This window comes from Boleophthalmus pectinirostris, unplaced genomic scaffold, assembly GCF_026225935.1.
Source record: "Boleophthalmus pectinirostris isolate CB_2022bp ecotype Guang Dong unplaced genomic scaffold, ASM2622593v1 HiC_scaffold_17, whole genome shotgun sequence".
NCBI classification, from domain to species: Eukaryota; Metazoa; Chordata; class Actinopteri; order Gobiiformes; family Gobiidae; genus Boleophthalmus; species Boleophthalmus pectinirostris.
The window spans coordinates 5,929,379-5,952,709 of record NW_026571115.1 but is presented as its reverse complement, the minus strand read 5'-3'; the positions used below and the strand labels follow the sequence as shown (position 1 = coordinate 5,952,709).

General features: G+C 40.1%; 1 protein-coding gene across 1 annotated transcript in view; it reads right to left on the bottom strand.

Annotated features, from left to right (window-relative positions):
* Positions 1 to 304: 304 nt before the first annotated feature.
* The window catches only part of jupb (junction plakoglobin b), a 23,056-nt gene continuing 29 nt past the window's right edge, over positions 305 to 23,331 (bottom strand). Inside the window, exons 2-15 of the mRNA XM_055152688.1 lie at positions 21,541 to 21,693; positions 19,270 to 19,502; positions 17,001 to 17,239; positions 16,028 to 16,229; positions 12,173 to 12,317; positions 7,207 to 7,310; positions 6,667 to 6,786; positions 5,898 to 6,116; positions 4,980 to 5,129; positions 4,773 to 4,892; positions 3,091 to 3,241; positions 671 to 792; positions 508 to 550; positions 305 to 426 (exon numbers count right to left, since the gene is read on the bottom strand). Coding sequence (XP_055008663.1) covers positions 305 to 426; positions 508 to 550; positions 671 to 792; positions 3,091 to 3,241; positions 4,773 to 4,892; positions 4,980 to 5,129; positions 5,898 to 6,116; positions 6,667 to 6,786; positions 7,207 to 7,310; positions 12,173 to 12,317; positions 16,028 to 16,229; positions 17,001 to 17,239; positions 19,270 to 19,502; positions 21,541 to 21,693 — 2,123 coding nt within the window. The remainder of the gene's footprint in view (positions 427 to 507; positions 551 to 670; positions 793 to 3,090; positions 3,242 to 4,772; positions 4,893 to 4,979; positions 5,130 to 5,897; positions 6,117 to 6,666; positions 6,787 to 7,206; positions 7,311 to 12,172; positions 12,318 to 16,027; positions 16,230 to 17,000; positions 17,240 to 19,269; positions 19,503 to 21,540; positions 21,694 to 23,331) is intronic.

Sequence of the window (23,331 nt, the reverse complement as noted above, 5' to 3'; positions counted from 1 at the left end):
TGTGTGTGTGTGTGTGTGTGCGCGTGCGTGTCTGTGTGCGCGTGTGTGTGCGTGTGCTCGTGTCTGTGGGTGTGTATGTGTGTGTGTGTGTGTATGTGTGTGTGTGTGTGTGTGTATTTTGACACAAATCCATGAGTGCATGATCCCAAAATGCTTCAGTCTGATCAGCCTAAAAATGTACATGTTTATTACTATATGTATTATATATTACTAGAATTTGTACAGAGTCAGAATTGATACTTCATATAAATACACTCATCCCTAATGTCATATTAATAGCTGTAATAATAAGCAGTGACACCTGTTAAAGTGGCTGTGGGTAGGCCTGGCAGGGGTCAAAGGTCAGGTCAGGCAGGTATGGCTCTTGGAGGTCAGGGTCCAGAGGCATGTCTGTGTAGCCGTATGTCGGGTACGGAACAGCCACCTCTGAGAGACACAATGTATGCACCGTCCGTTAGCCCGTTGTACTGTCAGCATTTGTCTTCAAAACAAAAGCTGAGGTCTTACCTTCAGCAAGGTATGTGGGCTCCAAAGGGACCACAGTATGGGCCTATCACACACAGCACAAGAAGAACAAAGATTACATTGACAAAGTTCCCCTCGCGTGTTGCACCCTGCTGGTAAAACTGTGACGCTTTTATCTTGAATTGAATGGGGCAATAAGCCTTACCATGTCCCAAGCCACTGGGTCATGCTTGAACAGCGAGTGGGTGAGCTCCACAGACACTCTCTTCCTATAGTCCGAACTCTTGTCCTCGGAGATACGGAAGAGCACAGCAGCAGCGTAGGTGGCTGCAAAACACAGTACAGAAGTATAAACATGTGACTGAACCCCAGCTCTGTCCTGTGGTGTTTATTTGTGTTTGTTTTATTTAATTGCTTTTTCACAAAATATTACAGTCTTGAATCAAACAAGTATGTCAAGCATGTTGAAAATATTAAACTAAATGTAAAAGAAACAAACAGAAAAATAAACAAAAGAGCATCCGTCATTCAAATATCATTGCAGTTCTGTGTTCAGAGTAGTCAAGAGAAGAGAGCCAATGTCATCTTCTCCATGACAAATATGACTAGGCTTAAACCATCCTCTTGTTATGACCTTCCTCGCTGCACTTAACAGTTTAATCATGTATTGTATGTAATCATGTAATAATGTAGATTGTGGCAACCACCACAGAGGTATGACCCAAAAACAATGCTGCAGGTGTGAAAGGGATAGAGTGGTGTAGTACATTTGGTAAAGATAAATTAATAAAGCTTCAAAAAGGTTTCATCAACGAACAATCCCAGAAAATAGTAGTGTGACTGGCATTATCACGTTGCCTCCTACACATTTGCTGATGTGCTAATCTAGTGTGTGTGTCTGTGTGTGCATGTTTGTGTGTATGTGAGTGTGTGTTTGGGTTGTTTGACTATGTGGGGTTGGGGGTGCGGGGGTTGGGTTGGTGGGTGGGTGGTTGGGTGGTTGGAAATGCGGGACTGTTTTTAATCACTGTAAAGCACTTTGTGTTGCATTTTGTATGAAAAGTGCTTTATAAATAAAGTTTGATTTGATTTGATTTGATTAGTTGCTTGTGTTTAATACAATAATAAAATGGAATTGCCTCCATTTTAGAGATAAATAATTCTACATTTAGAGAAGATAGTGACAATTCACATCCTACTCCATTCCTAATCTGATATTGTGGCAAGCATTTCCCTTCCACACTTTCCTGTTGAAAGTTGAACCATTTTGGTATTCAAGTCTTTTTGTAGGTTTTGCTCCAATTGTTATTTATATGACTGCATTTTGTTCACCCCATTTTCCTATAGACATTAAATGTCTATATTATTATTATTATTATTATTATTATTATTATTATTATCATTATTATTATTATTCTCTCAATTGGAGGTATAAAAGAAGTGCCAGTTAATGAGTCCAAATGTTGCTCTTGAAATTTCCTCCTCTCCTTGTTTGTTGTTTTTAATAATGTACAGCAGGCTGGGACGCCCTTGTTAATCAAATTTTTACATGTTCAATCATGTTTTGCTGGTTTAAAATCCCCATCTAAAAATATGAATTGTAATAATTTTTTTGTCTTTCTTCAGTTTGGATTGTGAATATTCTCACTGGATACTCGATTAAGTAGTTTTTTTGTTTGTTTGTTTGTTTTATCATCACTGGGCAAACAGTGTGGACGAGATATGCAGGAATACAAGTCTCACTCTCCTTCCATTTGGCATAATACCGAGGGTCACACCAACAACATGTATATCAAAAGTGAGCTGCATAGAAATACATCCCAGTTTTTTGTTTTTTTTGTTTTTTTACTGTCCCACTCGATATTGTCTTTATATACTACTTTTGAGGGTGTATGATTGAATACGATTGAAAAGGAGAACCTGGGTTTTACATGTAATCAATGTGCATCTATGAATAAAATTCATAGCTGCACATTGGAGGTGTTGATGTCTTTAAAAAAAATAAAAAATAATAATAAAATAAAAACATATCATCTACAAATAGTCTGATCTTTTGTTCCCTGTCATTCTTATGTGTTCTCTTCAAATGTTCGCTCTGATGTATGGCTTGGTGGCTTGATAAAAGAGCAGAATGTGTGGGGCTGATCTCACATTCTCACCATGAGCCTCTTTTTACTTAAATGCTCTGTTAGAGAAGAGTTTGATTTTATTCTCGCTGTCATAAATTCCTCTCATGCATTTGGTTCTGCTCTATCATACTAATACTAGTATTTTTCCTTTAGGTAATAAATTCTTCTTTTATAGTAATAGGCATAAGTGGTTGTTAAACATATTTTAATTCTGCATAAATCTAGCCCAGTGCAGAGGTTTAGGTGAATCTTCATGTTCATAATTCAGAGACAAATGTTCTGACACAGACAAGTAGGGTCCTGCATGATTATAACACAAAATACACAATTTTATGTCCATTTAAAACTTTGAATGAATACATTTTCTGGCCCAGGTTTTACATAATTTTCTCTCAGAATTTTTCCTTCCCAAACCCTCAAGATGGCTACCACAATTGCCACGGCAACAGCAGCCATGCTCGCCCTAGCCCTCATGAGCGTCCTTGCGCTGCAGTACCTATGCCCTCATTGGGGGAATGCAGCAGCTCCATGAGTGGTGCTGAGGCTCCCTCTGCGTCGATGAGCTCTGCAGACTGTTTGTCCAGAGCCAGTTCACACAGGACACCAGCAGATACACGCTTCACATTCTCCACGTACGAGTAGAGCAGCTGAAACACACAAACAAGCAGCTTAACAGAACAGAGCTACTTACAGACTTAGAATAAAGTTCAGTATCTCATCTGTGTAATGACAGACAGACAGACAGACAGACAGACAGACAGACAGACAGACAGATAGATAGATAGATAGATAGATAGATAGATAGATAGATAGATAGATAGATAGATAGATAGGTGGAAATGTTAGTATTGGGTGTTGTTCTTTCTGTTGTCCAAGTAAGAAGTGTTAAAAGCCACACTATTTTTTGTCTAATCCTTTCCCTCAAAGGCACCTTTGGGTGTTACATTTCAGAGAAAGTCAAATGTTCAGACTGCCCTAAATGCAAACTGTTCTTGGGAAGGACTTGGACCTCAGAGAATATTTAAGTGTTGTTACCCCACTGCTCTGGGCTCACTGCAACAGAAACTCTGTCAGTATGAGACTGTTTAAAACCAGTGCAAACATAATTAATCAACACAGACACAGTCTTCTTGTATGTTTTGGTATTGTTTTACAGATAATTTCCATGACAATAGATGGATATTTGATCCCAAAGGAAGTTTAAAAGCAGCAACATAGTGAACATATTTAAGTTAGCAATCTATCCTCTTGTGCTCATCACTAGACAGATGTGTGGTACAGACATTTGGCATGTGGGACAAACAAGTCAATAGTTCAGGCAGGTTTCACTGCAAAAAAAAAAGGACTTCTGTCTGGATAAAAATGATTAAGAGTGAAGACGTTTCATCAGAGAAGTCTACAGGGTGTGATATTTCAATGGAGTTGAAGCCAATGCATGTGGCATGTGACTTTTTAGCAAAAAAAAAAAAAAAAAAAAAAAAAAAAAAAAATATATATATATATATATATATATATATATATATATATATATATATATATATATATATATATATATATATATTATTTTGTCAATTGAAACTTAGGTCACAAGTTTGTAGACCCAGTAGTCAAGTTTTGTTGTTATTTTTGAGCTCTTTCCTTTTTACTATAATTATAACACACATTTCAAGAATGCAGTTCTATTATATTAATTGGACTGGTGGGACAGAACTTGAGTTCAATATTCATAATTCTACATCAGTGTTTGTTGAAAAATCTTATCCTATTTGTCAGATCATAACTGTAATGTAGTTAATTAGTGAGTCGGTAATTGCTACGACCCCAGAGTAGTTCAGTATTTTGTGGGTGTGTGTTTGTGCTGTTGCTGGCTCTCTCGCCCCTCCCTTCCACATTCCAGGGTGGGAGGGCCAACCCAGCGAGCTGCACCTGATTGTGGGTGTGGCTCACCACCTTAAAAGCTGGCTGCTGGAGACCACAATTTAGCTTGCATCCTGGGTTTAATATATTTCTATTTTTTTTACTCTTTTTAAACATGTGTGGACTCTCCTTTGTTACGAACTGGCTCAGGGTTTGAACAAGGGAGAGTTATCATATTATGATGACTATGTTTAAGAGAAATGAGTAGTCTAATCTGTCACACAGTGAGCTGGCAGCAGTTTGCAGTGGGAGTGTCTGTACCTGCACAAACAGAGGGATGGTCTGCATGCTGGAGATCTCGCCTCGGTTGATGGGATCTCGGGCCAGAATGTGCAGGGCCCCAGTGCAGCCCTCCACTATCTCCTCCATACGCACGCCATCCTGAAGGCACAGACAGTTTTCCTCAGTAGGCTTACAAGTACTGCTAAGCCCCCCCCCATCCAAATCAGGTTGATTTGGATGGTGTACCTTGTAGGTTTGCTGAGAGGAGTCGTGCCGCTGAATGTCCTGATGTGCCTTTAGCAGCAGATTGACCAATCGGGGGATAGCTCCCGCCTCCCTGAGAGGGGCCTGATTGGCTGGACACAGTGCTAAGTTTCGTATGAGGCCGACAGTTGCCTAAATGAGAGCAGAAAATAATTGAATAAATCCAATGTTACATTAATATATGACATATAATGGTCATGTTTTTTTCTAATTCTGACTTGGTTTGGTGGATAGTACCTGTGCTAAATATTTGTGGGAAAAAAATGTTGAATTGAAAAGTACAACAATCCATCAAGTAGCTGTGAGTTCTAATGGCCGAATTATAGTTCTGTGTCAACTCAACACACTCTGCCGCCGTCGCCTTGTCACTGTCATTTTTTATTCATGAATCTGTGTCAAGGTTTATGTGCCGCAAAGTAATTCACTGCCACCATTCTAGGGGTGTATACAAAATGAAGCAGAAAAGCGGAGTACTGTAAATGTACGTAGAGCGGTTCTTGTTTGGTCATTTTAGTGCAAACTAGGTGTATATTTGCAGCTTTCTAGTTGAAACTTGGCTCCCATGGCCACTACAGTTTTAAGTGCTCGGGGCCATCACACAACACTGCCCTGACCACAGCCAGGCTTTTCTGATTACAAACACCCGGCTGCAGGTGCAGAGTTTGACGTGTGGATACCTGTTAGGTCAATCACACTGTTCCTGCTAACCCCCCCCCCCTTCTCCTTCACTCTGCCCTTGAGTCATCCAGGTATTCCTCCAGTTCAGCAGCTCTGTTTGAAATGTGGTTGTGGGCGGAGTTTAGTAGTTAGTCTCTCTTTACAATAGAATGATGTTAATTGTGTTTTAGTGAAATTAGTATTCTAACATGTCATATACAAAAAACAAGCCTAATAACTCACCTTGACCACGGGCCAGTAGTGTGGCTGGCCCAGTAGTTTGACCACACAGGGGATGCCGTAGTGCAGCCTGACAGCATTCTGGGCCAGCTCCGCCTCGGGGTGTCGGGACGTGAGGTGCCTGAGCGCGCACACTGCAGGCTCGGCCACGTCCTCCTTCTGCCCCGCTCGGAGCACCGCGTGGATCAGAGCCTCCACCCCCCCAAACTGAGTCACCAGGGTCTGAAAACAGCACACGATGTCAGCTCATAAGACAATGGACTTCACGCAGCTCAGAGAAGCAGAGAATTAGTGTTTACTTAAGTTATTCAAGATAACATCTTTAGAACTCTGTCACCACTTGACTTTGTTTTGAAGATCTCAATTATTATCAAAATAGACAAAAATGTGTATCATTAAAGGTACAGTATGTTACTTTCCAGAAGCAGTATGTGACCTGCATGATTCCATGGAAAGAGAAAGTTAAAATTATACTTCAGAACATGCTCCACAAAAATAGATAAGTTTCATCCCATATTGTGGAATACTACAGTCAAAGGAAAAACATTTGCATGGAAACAAGAAAAAGCAGGTCCTCCTACAGCACAAATAAGAGTCAGGTTGGCAAGCCCACTCACAGTATGAACACATGTTTTTGTTTATTTGTTTGTTCGTTTGTTTGTTTGTTTTCAGTGCAATAAACACCTGACATGGATAATTATCAATTATTACATTAATTCAAAAAAAAAAAAAAAAAAAAACATGCTGTGGGGGTCCAGCAGGGGGCACTGACCTTGTTGCGTGCGTTGTTGCAGGTCAGGTTGGACAGAATTCCTGTGGCACACGTCAGCATGTTGACATCATCGGAGCCCAGCTGAGTGACCAGGATCTGCAGCAGACCATCCAGGCCTTCCTGAACACAGTTTCACAACAGCATTTGCAATAGCTCTTCAGTGAGGACCATCCGCTCAAGCTCCACACTGTTGGAGCTTATTTGTTAAAGCTGCACGGTGTAACTTTTCCGCTTGTGTCAACAGAGATGTCACAGCCTTGCCTGGAATGTCCAACAGTATTACATTTAAAACTTTAAAACTGTCTGAAAGAGGACAGGTTACACGTGTTGTGTGGAGAGGAGAGCCTGCTTCATTACAAAGTGAAATACAGCATTTTGAGCTTTGGAGATGTAAACAGACTTATAAAGGTTTACTCAACATGTGTGAATGAAACAAAGCGCATGTCCGAGTCTGTTGAGGAGGTAATAATGTTCTAACATGACTCACAAGAGTCAGTTTTGCTCTTTTGCCTAACGAGTTCGAGGGAACTTGGCACACACCTGTTTAGTGGCAGCGTCGGAGAGGTTGCGCAGTGTCCACAGACAGTTCTGGACAAGTCTGTGACTGGAGCCGGTCAGGTGCTGCCCCAGGGCCTGCATCCCTCCTGCACACAGGACAGCTCAGGTAAGAGACCTTACAATTTGAATATCATGAAAAAGTTCAATATTTTTTGTCACTCATTTTATTTTAGTCAACCCCATATAGTTAACGGACTCATGACACAAGCCATAACATGAAGCTTTCAAGCCTTTATTTCTTGAAACTTTGATGATTATGACTTACACACACATAATGCACATAATGAAAACCCAAAATTCTGTGTGTCAGAAAATGTGAATATTGTGAAAATGTTCAATATTGGAAAGGTGGTGCCACACCCTAATCTGCTAATTAACAGAAAACCCCTGCAAAGGTTTCCTGAGCCTTTAAAAGTTCTCTGTCTGCATCAGTGGGAAACACCATCACAGGGAAAGCTGCTGACTGGACACATGTCCAGAAGACAGACACTGACACCCTCCACAAAGAGAAAGTCACAAAAGGTCATTGCTAAGTTCCAAAGTACCGAAAGCTGGTTCAGTGAGCGTGGTGTTCCTCTGCCTGATTGGTCTGCAAACTCAACTGATCTGAGCCCCACAAACAATCTCTGAGCTATTTCATGTTCAATTCAGTTTTATTTTTTCTACAATTTTAAATTATAATCCCACACAGGCACACATTTATACATATATGTAAATATGTTCATGCAATTGACATATACAGTCAAGCCCAAAATGATTCATACCCTGACAAATTTGGACTTAAAGTTTCTTTTATTCAACCAGCAAGTTTTTTCTTGATTAGAAATGACACAGGCGTCTCCCAGAAGATAATAAGATGACGTACAAGAGGCATCATTGTGAAAAATAAATATTTCTCAGCTTTTATTTACATTTGAACGAAAAGTGGCCTGTCCAGAATTATTCATAACCTTTCTCAATAATCAATAGAAAAGCCTTTATTGGCTATTACAGTAATCTAATGCTTCCTATAATTGCTGAACAGTTTTTTGAATGTCTCCACTGATATTTTTGCATAGTCCTCCTTAGCGGTGAGCTCCAGTGCTTTCAGATCGGAGGGTCTCCTCTTCATCACCCTGATCTTTAGCTCCCTCCACAGATTCTCAGTTGGATTCAAGTCAGGACTCTGGCTGGGCCACTGCAAAACTGTAATGTTGCTGTTTAATAACCATTTCTTCACCACTTTTGCAGTGTGTTTGGGTCATTGTCGTGCTAAAATGTTCACTGGTGCCCAAGTCCAAGTTCCTCTGCAGCTGCTTGATGTTGTTGTTGAGAATCTTGATCTGTTGCTCTTTGTTCATGGTGCTGTTTACTGTGATTAGACTCCCTGGACCATTGGCTGAAAAAACATCTCCAAAGCATTAGGTTCCCACCATCAGGTTTGACAGTGGGGATGGTGTTCTTAGGGTTGAAGGCTTCTCCTTTTTTACGCCAAATCATCAATACATCATTGTGGCCAAACAATTCAATTTTTGTTTCATCTGACCATAAAACAAAAGACCTTTTTTGTTCAGATGAGCATTTGCAAAGGCTAAACGGGCTTTTTGTGTGCCTTATCTGGAGAAGTGGTGTCCTCCTAGGTCTGCGTCCGTGGAACCAGCAGTATGTCGTGTCTGTTGGATTGTCTGTCTTGAGATGTTCCACCAGCAGAGCCCAGATTCACCTGGATGGCCTTGGTGGTGATCTGTGGATTCTTTTTTTCACCAATCTCACTGTCCTCCTGGTCAGCACAGGTGTCACTTTTGGTTTCCAACCACATCTTGTGAGATTTTCCACAGTGTGGAACATCTTGTATTTTTAAATAATTCTTTGAACTGTATAACTTGAAAACATTTAGATATGGCCTTATAGCCCTTTCCTGACTTGTGGGCAGCCACAATACGCAGCCGTAGATCCTCAGAGAGCTCCTTTGTCTTAGCCATGACTGTTCACAAACCAACTGCAAAGACCTGCCGTTTTTCACCTGTTCACTTGCTTAAAACAGCTCTTCCCAATGAATTAGGGGAATTACAAAGTTTTAAAACAGCTTGTGCTGTTTGGAATGGTATAGAACTTTGGTTTTTCCCATAGACTCTGACAGTTTACAAAGGGTATGAATAATTCTGGACAGGCCACTTTTCGTTCAAATGTAAATACAAGCTGAGAAATATTTATTTTTCACAATGATGCCTCTTGTACATTGTCTTATTATCTTCTGGGAGACGCCTGTGTCATTTCTAATCAAGAAAAAACTTGTTGGTTGAATAAAAGTAACTTTAAGTCCAAATTTGTCAGGGGTATGAATCATTTTGGGCTTGACTGTATATTATGTATGCCCATATGTATTAACAGTGAAAACAACATGAACTCCCAAGGAAGCTGGGAAGCTTGTGTATGTGGGCTCTATCACCACAGTGTGATTTATTTAGTGACTCGACAGATGGCTTGACAGGACAATAAATTAATAATAATAACAATTAACAATGATAAGGAAAGAAATACAAAGTAAAATAAGTGAGAGAGAAGAAAAAAAGAAATAATATGATCAAATGAAATATATATATATATATATATATATATATATATATATATATAATATATATATATATATTTTTTTTTTTTTTTTTTTTTTTTTTTTTTTTACAGACGACCTGAAGGCCGCTATCAAAGCAACCTGGGCTTCGGGCTTCCATTCCACCTGAGCAGCACCACAGGGTGATCGCCTCCATGCCACAGCAAACTGATGCAGTAATTCATGCCAAAGGAGCCTCACATTTGTGTTTGAAATATCATTTTTTACTGATCTTATGTGATAGTCTGATTTTCTGAGACTGAGTTTGGGGTTTTTAGTATCTGTAAGCCATAATCATCAAACTCATCAAGAAATAAAATAAAGGCTTGAAAGCTTCACTTTATGAGTCATAAGTCTATATAATATATGAGTCTGATTTTCTGAACTTGGCCTTCTTTTACATGATATCCTACTTTTTTGTATTTGAATGCTCTTGTCATTTGCGCAGGTGTATTTTGGTTGCGAGGCACCCTCTTGTGGTGACCAGTAGTGGTAAGTGGGAACTGTGAATACATTTACATGATAAATGGGCACAAGATGACAATATTATGACTTTTATGTAGGGTGAATAAGGAAAGGGCTCCCTTAGTTAAAGGAGGGGTAATTGATTTTACAGACTGGAATTTAAAAGTTAAAGTAGTACCCACGTGGCCTTTGGGAGTATTTGGCTCTGACTAGAAGTAGTTTGGGGCACCACTCAAAAAATATTATATATACAATATTACCAATACAATATAATCAATTACCTATGTTAATTAATTAAATTAATTAATCATTAATTATACAGTTGTTCTGATGGTTTGTAAATTCTTGTACATATCAGTGACCCATATCGGGAATAACATCACTATTCACCTAATCAAAGTGTGCTTTATGAATATTCACTCACCAAGTTAAACAGACAGTGTTTGAAAATGAAATATGCAAATGAGTGTAGGTTATCCTAGGGCTGGTGTCTACGGACTGGAGGTCAGGTACAACTTTAAGAGTTATCTAAAGTTCTGTGTTGAGTCTACATTGATCAGTTAAACCATTCTGTGACATTCTGTGCATACGACCCGAGAGGAGCGTGAGGATGTCCATGTCCAGTCACCAGCCTTCAGGCAGTTGAATCTGAATAATCAAACGAGCCGGGACAAACACAAGAACGCCACGTGATCTAAACAATGCTTCCAGGCTCAGGCGGTGTCAGGCTGAGAGAACGTCATATCCTGTGTTAGAGCGGGGGACAGGACGCCTTCAGTGTCCATGAGGTCTGAACAGCACTGATCATCAATGAAGGCCAACATTGACTACAAAAATGCAAATATTTATGTTTGGAAAAATATAAAAGCTTTGTATTTGGTCAGATCAGCTACAAAAAAGTAAAAGGAGAGAGAGAGGACTTCTCGGGCATTGTCCCTTGTGGAATGTCTTTGTTAAAGGAGCTGTAGTGTTTCTGTAGCTCTCTCTCCTCTCTACTTGTCTCTACATCACACCCCTGAACTGACGTGGGGTTGCAAAGATAAGGGTCCTTTGTGACTGCTTACAAAGTTTTCGTGGGAAATGCTAGACCAGTGAGGTGTGAGTTGTGTGTGGGGGTTTTGTGACATAGCTTTCACATTACATATTATGAACATTACAGTTCTACAGAAATAAAAGTATATTCACATTTACATTCACATTTCAGTCAATATTAAAACACATAGGAACAATTCATAGAATGAATTGTTAATTTCATTCCTCTTCTTTCTCTGGAGAAAGTCCATTGGCTTGGCATTTAGAGATTGTTCGATCAAAATCTACTAGTGTTTTTTATCTGTGTCGATTATAGTCAGATCATCTGAACTTACTTCAGTCAGTTGGTTTATCAATAGGTGAAACTTTATAGATCTCGTAGCTCTTTAGTAAAAGATCTTTATTCCTTCTGAAAGGGTCTTTTGTAAGTTATTTTGGATAGGACATGTCTCTTATCCATGCTAGGGCCAAAAATTGAGTAGGGGTCCGCTTTGTGAGCAGCTGCATTTGAAATGATAAAATTAGCATCTGCTAAAGAAGCATCTAATGATTTGGTAACTTAACCAGTTTGAAGGGGAAGGGTAGTGTGCATCTAAACTTAAACTGCAGTCAAAGGCATTGTCCAAACGTTGGAGCAAGTTTCTTTCTTAAAGATTCAATATCAGGAGGAGGAGTTTTGCCATCATGGTAAAGCTCACAACAACCAGCTAACATGCACTTTAACTGAGACCTCAAGAGCTGCTCATACTGTACAATATATTTATTTAAGGGTAAGACAGTTTTTTCTCAAATACATGGAAAACAGTTGGGTAGAGGACGTTTAAGGCCTGTCAGTATGTACAGTGTATTTTCTCCACATACCTGCCTCCACGATGGCCGGTTTGTTACTGGGGCACACGGACAACACCTTGAGCACTCGGCTGGTGGTCCACAGCAGCTTCTCGTAGTTGTAGTTTCTCATGATGAACACCAGGGTCTCGGGGCCTCCGTTGGCCAGGATGATGAGCTGACAGGATGACACAGATGTGTTTAGAAATGACATGGACTTTCAGTTCAAATGACATGTTTAAAATATAGCACATGTCATCTAGTTTTGAGCACATTTTAACTAGACTGACAAAAACTATATTAAATTTAAGTAGGTAAGTTACTAAACAGCCACAGAACAGTCTACAGTCCCTGACAAAAGTCTTGTCGCTTATCCATTTTGTAGAAACAAAAGCTTATAACTTGACTTTAAATTAATCGATTGGTTTTAGAAATGTCTCATATGAAGCTAAAACCCTCCCAAATTATGCTCAATAAACTAAAATAAATTTGCTTCACTGAAGAAAGATTGATCATTTAATGAACACAGAAAGGTCAGATTTTGGCAATGCAAAAAATTTTGTGGCCTTGTCATATGATGCACCCAATCCTAGATTACAGCCTCACCTGTGATCAGTTACTGATCAATCAGTTAGTGTTTGTGTATAAAAAGAACCCCAGCACACCAGACCTTCACATCAACTGCAACTTGACCTCTGACAACATGCCTAAGATCCACCCTGAGACCAAAGCATTAATTATCAAGAGGCTGAAGACCAGATCCACTGCTGAGGTGGTGACACCTTCAATGTGTCTCAGCGTCAAGTACAAAGAATAAGAAAAAGATCTGAAATGACTGGAGATGTTTTTGACAAGCCCAGGTCGGGCAGACCCCGCAAAACAACTGCTCGGGAGGACCGTTTGTTGATTCGAAAATCCAAGGCCCCTTTTCCACTGCAGCAGACTCCACCAGGCCTGGTCACCTCAAGTCCCTGTGTCAACCACAACAGTTTGTAGAATTCTGTCTCCAAATGGCCTCCATGGTCGAATCAGTGCACAGAAACCAGCACTAAACAAAAGGCAATTAAAAAAACGTGTGGCATTTGCCAAGGCCCACAGCCTGCTAAAAGGATGGACACTGGAAAAGTGGCAGAAGGTGGATTTCTCAGATGAATCCTCGGTTGAATTACATCACAGCCGCCGCAAATATTGCAGGAGACCTACTGGAGCCCGCATGGATCCAAGATTCACCCAGAAAACAGTTAAGTTTGGTGGTGGAAAAATCATGGTCTGGGGTTCCATCCAGTCTGGGGGTGTGCGAGACATTTGCAGGGTGGAAGGCAATATCAATAGCCTCAAATATCAAGAAGTATTAGTTACCTCTTACATTCCCAACCATAAAAGTGGTCAAATTTTGCAGCAGGATGGTGCTCCATCACATACTTCTATCTCTACATCAAAGTTTCTCAAGGCGAAGAAGATCAAGGTGCTCCAGGACTGACCAGCCCAGTCACCAGACATGAACATCATTGAGCAGGTCTGGGGTTGAATGAAAGAGGAAACATGGAGGCAAAACCAAAGAATCTTGATGAAGTCTGGGAGGCATGTAAGACGCTTTCTTTGCTATTCCTGATGACTTCATCAACAAATTGTATGAATCATTGTGGAACCGCATGGATGTGTCCTTCAAGCTCATGGAAGTCATACAAGATATTAAATATGGGTCTCACAGCACCACTACTTCATTCACTGACGTTATGCAACATATTTTGTATTTGAAGTAAATTATTTGTTCAATTTTCTGTAGGCGACAAAACTTTTGTCTTGCCAAAATCTGACCTTTCTGTGTTCATTAAATGATCAATCTTTCTTCAGTGAAGCAAATTTATTTTAGTATATTGAGCATAATTTGGGAGGGTTTTAGCTTCATATGAGACATTTCTAAAACCAATCGATTCATTTAAAGTCAGGTTATAAGCTTTTGTTTCTACAAAATGGATAAGTGACAAGACTTTTGTCAGGGACTGTATACCACTCTCAGGTCTGAATTATTTATGTTCAGGGTGGAATATATTCGATGAAGATTTATTTCTTACATTTATTTATTTTTTGCTTTTTACAATTCAACAGGCTTTCTGTGACTCAAAACTTTTGTCCTGAGGGCTGCTACCTTCCTCCAACTGCCCTTAAAATAGATCTGATAACTAGTGCCTTCTAATATTATTGTGTTTTACTGCTCAGTGGGCTTAAACTGTAGCCTGATTCATCAGCCGGTTTCACTTCGTAGAAACCGTCTGACCTCGCAGTGTTAGGATTTGTTCGCTTGACGGTAGATGGGTACTTTTTATTATTTAACCAATCACTGTTATTTAGTCATGACATCTGTAACGCGTCGCTAACAGGGATAACTGGTATATTAAGCTTTTCCCAAATCCCATAGGAAGAAGGACAATAACTTGCCCTTGATAAAATTCACTAAAGATTCTCTTTCCGGCTTTAAATCTTCTATCTCAGGAATCGTTGACAACACTGAATATATGGCTCTCCGTTGATTGGTTGATTCCCTGATCTAGTTGCTGGAGAAAAATGAAATTGAGCAGAGACACTAGGTTGCCAGCCTGACTATTTAAATTGCCCTTCAGGGACAAACCAGTTTGTGTGGCCATACCAGCTTGCCAAAGTCTGATCCCATCAGATCTCAGAAGCTTCCGTCAGTCTGCCCCAGGGCAGCTGTGGCTACAATAGTAACTTACCACCATCGAGTGTGGAATGAATTAAAATTGCTCTGTTAAGCTTTGTAGCAGCTGATAATGTAATAGTGGCCAATAATGTAATAACTTGCCAGTAATGAAAGAAAATGTCTGAAACAATAACATAATAACCTGATGCCAATAATGTAGTCATTTATTACATTATCAGTTAGTTATTACATTATTGGCTGGTTTAAAAACTGCTGCCAATTATGTAATAATTTCTTATATCATTTAAAGGAACAGTATGTAAGAAATAACTGTAAATTAATCATAAAATCACCTCGATGTATCACCAGACAATAAGGAATCATGATCAGTTCAAATACTTTTATCACAGACCACAGTAATCAGGCTTGAATATTCCCTTTTCCATAGAAATTGCAGCTCTCAGCTTATGTTGATGTTGTCATTATGTGTATATTATGTTTGAGCCTGTTGCTCCACCCTCCACCTCCACCTCCACCTCTCTGATTTCAGCAACTTAGCAATGACCTCTTGTCTGGGAAAAGGGATTCTACTATTGAATTGAAAGTGTCACACTTTGAGATAAATTATTACTTTTGTCTCTTTCAAATAGCTGCTTAAACACCTGGACACGGTGGACTTACACTCTCTCTCAGTCTCGTTCTATAGTTGGCCTGTGCCTCTTACATGGAACACGTATTATTATTAGGACTATTTGTTTATTTAACTTGATGGTTACAATGATTTCTCTCAGCTCCAGGCCATTCAGGTGCTGACATACATGTATATGTTTATATATTCAAACAATGACCCGCATGGAAAGAGCACAATGAAATTGAAATGTGACTATTCTCAAATCATGAAAATATTCTTTCATTTTAATTCAACCTTTTAACTGAACTGCAAACGTTTTTCCAAAATGTTTTAAAATTCAAATTCTAAGCCTTTTAATCAGAAGAAATCAGACTAAACCCTGCCGCATCTCCTCCCAAGCGCCGCACGCACCACACCTCCTCCCGTGCACTGTGCGCCTCCCCCCGTGGGGGGCTCTTCTGTGGTCGTGGTGAATGAGTCTGAGTCCAAGAGAAACTCGCTAGCTACAGACATCATGCATTCTCCAAAGTTTGCCAGATGTATCTCAGCAACCAACAGTTTTGTGAGTGTGAGTGTTTACCCTGCTCTCCAGGTTTACCTTGCTCTCCTGGTTGGCGTAGGACAGCAGTTGCAAACAGTCTGTAGTGATGGCCAGAAACTTCGGGTTGTTCTTTTTCAGAAGCGGCACCATTCTCTGCAGACCATCGGCTAGCCGCACCGCCATCTTGGATCCCTCCTGATGCAAAAGGAGGTTGTGGAGTGTGGTGATGGCGTAGAATAACACTGATTCAACTGGCGAGCTGCAGGACAGAAATACATCAAAAACAAGGTCAGTAGTAACTATTAAAATAATAATATTTATTATTATTATTATTATTATTATTATTATTATTATTAGTCTGTTCCACCATATGATGTCATGAAGAGGTAGTTTTCAAGTTAACAGCTTTTTCTTCAGTGAAGGTGTATGGAGTTTAAAAACACAGTGGAGCAAAATTGCCACAGTTTGTTGCAGCAAGACCTTGGGATCAATCAAATCTCTCTCTCTCTCTCTTACCTCATGCATTAGCACATGACATCACAAGGTGGGACAATTTGGGCTTTTGAAAGGCAATTGTCTTTTGTTTGATGAATAAGGAACAAAATCAAAGGTAGAAATGAGCTCTGAAGTGAACCTGAAGTGACATCATCACATAACGATACTTCGATACTCTGCTCTGCCTGAGGCTCTGTTACTCAAATAGACTTTCATCTGAGCTTTAGTTCAACACAATATGACTAAAAGGAACTGATTTAGCTGGAACTACAAGGGCTGAGCTTATTTGTCTCCTTCAAATAATATTACTGTCAGAGATACAGCTAGCAGCAGGTTTTTCAGTCGTCACTCTCACCTTTTGTTGAAAATCAAACACCTAAACAGGATTGTATTGATTACAGGACTATTTCAAAATGTATCTTATGTGTGCATTGTGTCACCGTGGTAACTGCTGAACATTCCTCTCGTTTACATACATGTAGAACCTCCCAGTGTGATGTACAGTAGCTCAGTGTTCTTATTTGGGATGAATGACCTGAGCATGTGGACCAGAGCGGGGATGCCTCCTGATTTGAAGATGACCTCCAGTCCTTCTCTCTGGTGGGACAGACTGTGGAGCACACTGCAGGCGCACCGGGCCATCTCCACATCCACTGCTGCTGTCATGGCCTGCACCAGCGCCTCCATCAGGACAGGAGACTGCACCAGGACGCGCCGGCTCGCCTCCTTTCGGGTCAGCTGGTTCACTATCAGGGCAGCTTTGTTCACCACCACCTGGAGTCATGAGCAGTATATAAGATAAGATAAAATAAGATAATCCTTTATTGTCTCCCATGGGAGAAATTTGTCTTGGGACAGGGGGTCACATGCTTTATCAAAAAACAGGACAACACAACACAAAGCAGCACATAAACAAACACCATAGAACAAAGTAAATATGACACCAAGTATGAGCACGAGTGATGCACCAACAGGACCTTTAAATTATTCTTATCAGGCGAGCCCTTTGCATTCTTGTATTCTATTAATTATTGCACATTCCCTAAGCCTATGTGCAGTTTTAATTGCACATTCTCTAAGCCTTTTATAATTATTTTTTAACTGCACTATCAGAGTTGAGCAGATTAACAGCTAGTGGCACAAAAGAATGTTTGAATCTGTTCAGTTTACAGTTTGGGACCCTGAACCTTCTGCCTGATGGCATCAGCTCAAACTGACTGTGAAGAACATGGGTTGGGTCATTGATCACCTTCCTGCCGAGCTTCCTAACAGTTTCCTCAAAAATTTGCTGAAGTGAGCTTGGGGCCACACCCATTATTTTACCTGCTCTTTTAGTCAAGGTAAAAATCTGTGATTTAAGGTTGACTGACAGATATTAAGGTTTTTCATCTACATCGCAAAACCACGTGACTTGGTGTTTATGCTGCCATATTGGAGGTCAAACTATCCATCTGGATGAAGGTGTAGTATTTGTGTGCGATAACATTTGAATTGAATAACAATGGTTTTGACCTGTGTTGCTATTGAATGTTCTGACCTGAGTCAATCTGCTAAAGAAGGAGGACGAAGTATCTTTCTATGGGATTATATTGAAATAAACTGAATAATCCCAGTCTTGACCTCCAGTACAGCTGCAAAACATTAAATCACGTGACTGACACGTTACACACAAATCCTTAATAAAACTGCTATTTTGTTAACAGTACACAGTGTAACTTTTTTGGTTGAGGATCTGCTTGTCTCTAGATCGCAATGTTATTTAATTGCTTAGACCAGGGGTGTCAAACTCATTTTGGTCCGGGGGCCGTATCCAACCTACTTTGATCCTAAACTCATGGCATATAAACCCCAAAAATAACAATAAATTCAAATATTTCTGCAGAATGTTTTAATATTAAGTTGTTTGCAAATAGGAATAAGTCAATTTTTGTTGTAAAATCCTGCACTCGGCTCCACTTTTCTCATGTTGGACATTTTTCTGATGAGGGTGTCACGGTCAACAGTCAAAACGATCGTCCTTTAAGAGCGTTTGGAAAGAGACAAGTCTTCATTTGTGCTGCTCTGGTGGGAGGGGCCACGTACAGAGACACTGGAGACGCTGCTATGATAAACAACGCAGAAAATTAACAACATTTTAAAAGAAAATATAATTCAAATATTTTAGTTGAAAATCAGCCGAGGGACACATTCTGAGGGCCGGATCTGGCCCCCGGGCCGTATGTTTGACACCCCTGACTTAGCATGTTCCACAATAAAGCTTGTAGAAAAATATAAAATACTAATAAAAAAAATACTAAAATACAGCTGTCTCCAAAAGTTTAAGGCTATACTGTGGAAAATAAAGGTAACGCATGCACACACACACACACACGCACACACGCACACACGCACACACACACACACACACACACACACACACACACACGCACACACGCACACACACACACACACACACACACACACACACGCACACACGCACATGATATTCTCAGAGGTCTCCCACATACTAACCAAATCTGGCCCTGCTCAGCTTCTGTCATCTGACGAGATCTTTGACAAGAAAGTTTGGTGTGGTCCCAGCAAAAAATGTACAGCGTTTTACTGATTGATTTATTTTTACCATAATATTCTGTCCTGGTTCAATAACTAGAACATTTGGGTTATGCTAATGACCAGTAGTAGTCTCATCACCACAGAAGAAAGTGGCATCATGTGCAACTAGTGCATTAATACATAAAAGTATAGTTGAAATGTTTTCTGAGCACACAGAGAAGTGGTGGTGCTTGTGGTGGAGAGGTGCTCACCGGGTCATCGTCCGACAACAGTTTGGTGAGCTCGGGCACTGCGCGGGTGGCTAGCTCTGCGTCGTCCTGGTAGTGGATCAGGTGCACGATGGCATTCTTCAGCAGCTGTGAGGGCTCGGCCAGGCGCTGCACGTGGCTCTGGGGCCCCTCTGGGACTCCCTCTCCGGGCACCAGCGTCTCTGGAAACATGGCCGCTCTGACCCTCTGTGCTCGGGTCAGTGAGAGCTGAGGGTCTGAAGGATCAAGAATACAAATCAAGAAATCAAATCCAAAATCCCGATTATTTCTATAAACTCTGTCTAAGAGGGGAAGAGGGGGTGTGGGGGTGGGGCTGGAGCACTGAGGGGAAGAGTGCAAAAGCTAATTAACCCAGAGTGCACTAGAACTACAGATGTCTTCATTTCTGTCCACTCTGTTCACCTCTGATTTCTAGTACAGTTTTGGGTCTTGCCACCTGCAGAAGTTCTCTGATGACTCTGCAGTGGTGGTTGGGTGTATCCGAGATGGTCAGGAGCTGAAGTAGAAGACACTGATGGCAAATTTTTTGGAGTGGTCCCAGGCAAACCATCTGCTTCTGAACATTCACAGATAATACTCCCTACAACTGTACAACAACTCACCCTTATGTAACAGCCAACCCTATGTCCTGTCAATCATCATATCATTTTACCACAGTTTTTCTTATGACTTCTTGCTGAGACATATTTATATGACCATGTTAATATATTAAATTTTTATTTGTACATTTGAATTTGAATTTATTTGTTTGGAGGATAAGCCCCTTTGAGATGTGTCACCATCTTGTTTTCAAGGGGGTCCTCATAAATACAAATATACAATAAAACATATATATTTTTATAATTATACCTTATTTGACATCAGTCTTTTGCTATTTCTGAGCTACTGTGTCCAAGTAATTGTGGATCAATAAAGTGTATTTACGTCTAAGCCTCTGTAAGTCTAAACATGGCGTCACTGTTTCAGTTTTATGCAGCTAAATCCTGGAACAGTCTTCTTGAACATGTGAGACAGGCTTCTGTTAAGCTGTGCATAGGACTGACTGCCATGTATACAATTTTGTAAAAACTAGAAATAAAAAAAAAAAAATAGCCAAAATGACCAAATGAAAGAATCTAAAATGAGTGGTTCCTGAGTTATGCACCATTGAAATTTTGGCCATGCCCATTTTTTCGGAAGCCTCAATTTCTAAACATGTTTGAAACCATAACTTCATAAAAATAGAGCGAGGAAGCTGAAATTACCAATTAGTGTTTAAGTCTATTAAAGGTAATTGAAACTTTCCAGCAGGAGGAAAACTACCTAAACTCCACCAAAAATGACCTGTGAGAGCTCATTTTCAAAAATTCCGTTTGGAATAAAGGAAATTCATAGCGGATGTTTTTATTACTTTAAACTAATCAGAATATGCCAAAGTTTCTCTGGTAAAAAAATTTCATCTAAACATCTAACTGTGCCACATGGGGAACTGAGGCTCTAAAGAAGGAGCCAAAAAGATCACAATTGGTCTGTGTCCAGATTTGGGACTCTACACCATCCACATGAAAACTCAGAAGTGTGAGATTGTTGTCAGAAATGGTCATTCTCTCAAATATTCAGGTTCAACAGTTAGTTTGTAAATGTCTGCTTGGAGTAAATAGATCTTGGATCTCAAAAATTGAAAAAAAATAAATAAATTGAGCAGCAACCAAATTTGAGAACCTCCCTTAATAAAGACACCCAATACTTTGATTGATAGATTTAGAATCTATGACTAATGATCTACAATAATACACATTTCTCTCAAAAATGCTTAGACATTTAGGCTTCCAAAAAAGTGAACATGGCCCCAAAATTTCAACAGGCCATAATTCAGGAACGACTCGAGGGATTGAGCTAAAATTTTAGATTCTTTCATTTGGTCATTTTAGAAATTTTTTGAATTTTTTTTCAGCCAAATCTGAGATGGCTCATAGCGGAGGGCGACTCATTTCATATGGATGGACCCAGGTGTCTCTTGTTATTACACCAAGGCTGCCTTCAAAACAAAGCACTAGACTATTTTAAACAGTGACTTTGCTAGTGTAGACTCATACACTTTTACTTAATAACTACAGCTGTCCATCATCTACAGAAATTTTACAACTGTCTTTACGTCAGTTTTTGGTCTCGTAAATTTGCCCGTAGTATTTAGTTCTACTTCAAGAACTTTATTGGCAGACGCACATCCCTGACCTGTGAGCTTGTCCGTGGCCCCGGCTGCTTCGGCGTCGCTGGAGCAGGCTGACCCGGCTGAGGTGCTTGTGGGCTGAGGCTGGCTACTCTCCTCATCCTGGAGCGTGGTGGCCCCTGACTGAATGCCTGAGTCTGAGGTGTAGTACGTCTGCTGCCACTCGGTCACTTTGGCCACGCTGTCTGTGCCCACCACTGCACACAAGAGCACAGCTGGAGGACAACTGCTGACACGTTTATTTACACTGAATAACTTAACTCTGTGCAATGTAGGACACTTTGTAACAACCTACTAGTTCATGTACTCCCTGTGGTAGATATAAAGATTTACTATGTACTTTTTCCAGTTTGGGGATTTTTAATTGTGAGGCCAACTACCAGTCCTCCTAATTAAAAGTCTGTCTTTGAAACAAAAAAAAATGTGACCAATCAATTTGTGTGGAAAACATATTTTATATGAACTGCATTACATTTATTAAATTGTATTTATTTATTTATTTATTTATTGAATTTCCTTTGGGATCAGTAAAGTCTTTACAGATAGAGATAGATGGTGTTCAGTGCTCAGAGACATGGCCAAGGTAAAGAAGACCGAAACCCGACCATCACTGAGCAAGAAACATGAGCTGAAATGTCAAGACTGGGCCAAAAAATACCTGAAAACAAATTTTTGAAGGTTTTTCAGGTTTTATGGACTGATGACATGAGAGGGGCCAGATGGACGGACCCCTGGCCGAGTCAATAATGGTCACAGAGCACCACTCTGACATGGAGGTGTGGTACTGGTATGGGCTGGTAGTATTAAAAATGAGTTTGTTGGACCTTTTCAGGATGAAGATGGACTTGAAATCAACTTCAGAAACTACTGCCAGTTTTTAGAAGACACTTTCTTCAAGTAGTGGTACAGGAAGCAGTGTGATATTTGGCTAGCTAGTAAAAGCCTTAAAGATGAAAAAATAATGGCATGGTCCTTAAATCCTATTGAGAACATGTGGGCCCTTCTTAAATGGGACATTTACAGTGAAGTAAAACAGTCCATTTCTCTGAACAGTGTCTGGGAGGCTGTGGTTGCCACTGCACAAAAAGATGATCGTCAACAGATGAAGACACTGCCCATTATTGAGGAGAAGGAATGTTTATTTGTACATTTTTTACTATTCTGACAGATGAAAATAAACAAATGAGAATGGAAAGTGTTCTTTTGTCATTTAGTTGTGTAATAGACGCCCCAAAATTGTGCACACATAGATTAGATAAGAAAAGCAAAATGTAACTTTTACTTTCTCATTTATTAAATATTCAGTTTTGAGGTTTATGAATATTCTGGATTGACTGAGAACACTGTAGTTGTTCAATTATAAAATGAATCCTCATAAATACAATTTGCCTAATGGACACAGTGTACATTATTTAAACAGCAGGATGACAGAGACAGTCACAATGACTGAATGAATCAAGCCCACTCGTGTTAAGTTTAAGTAAGTTCATCTAGAGGCTGTAGCTCTTTCAGATCAAACCAGTCAGTGGATTTGTTCACATGTGGACTGAGGTCTTTCAGTGACCTGCAGTACATTACAGTGTCTCTGACTGAAGGACCTGCTCCGCAGCAGCAGCTAAAATGTTCCCAGTTCCTCGAGTGTGTGAAGGCGACTCACAGGGAACTGCAGGACTCAAACTAAAACAGTCAGAGGAACTTCCAAGGTGCCTACAGTGCTGAAAGTCTTTCTATGTAGGCAGCAGTAACAGCAGTCGTCAGGGTACTGCTACAAGCCCTTCTGTTCGCAGTAGTAGTAAGTATAGAAGTAGTAGTAGTAGTAGCAGTAGCAGCAGAAG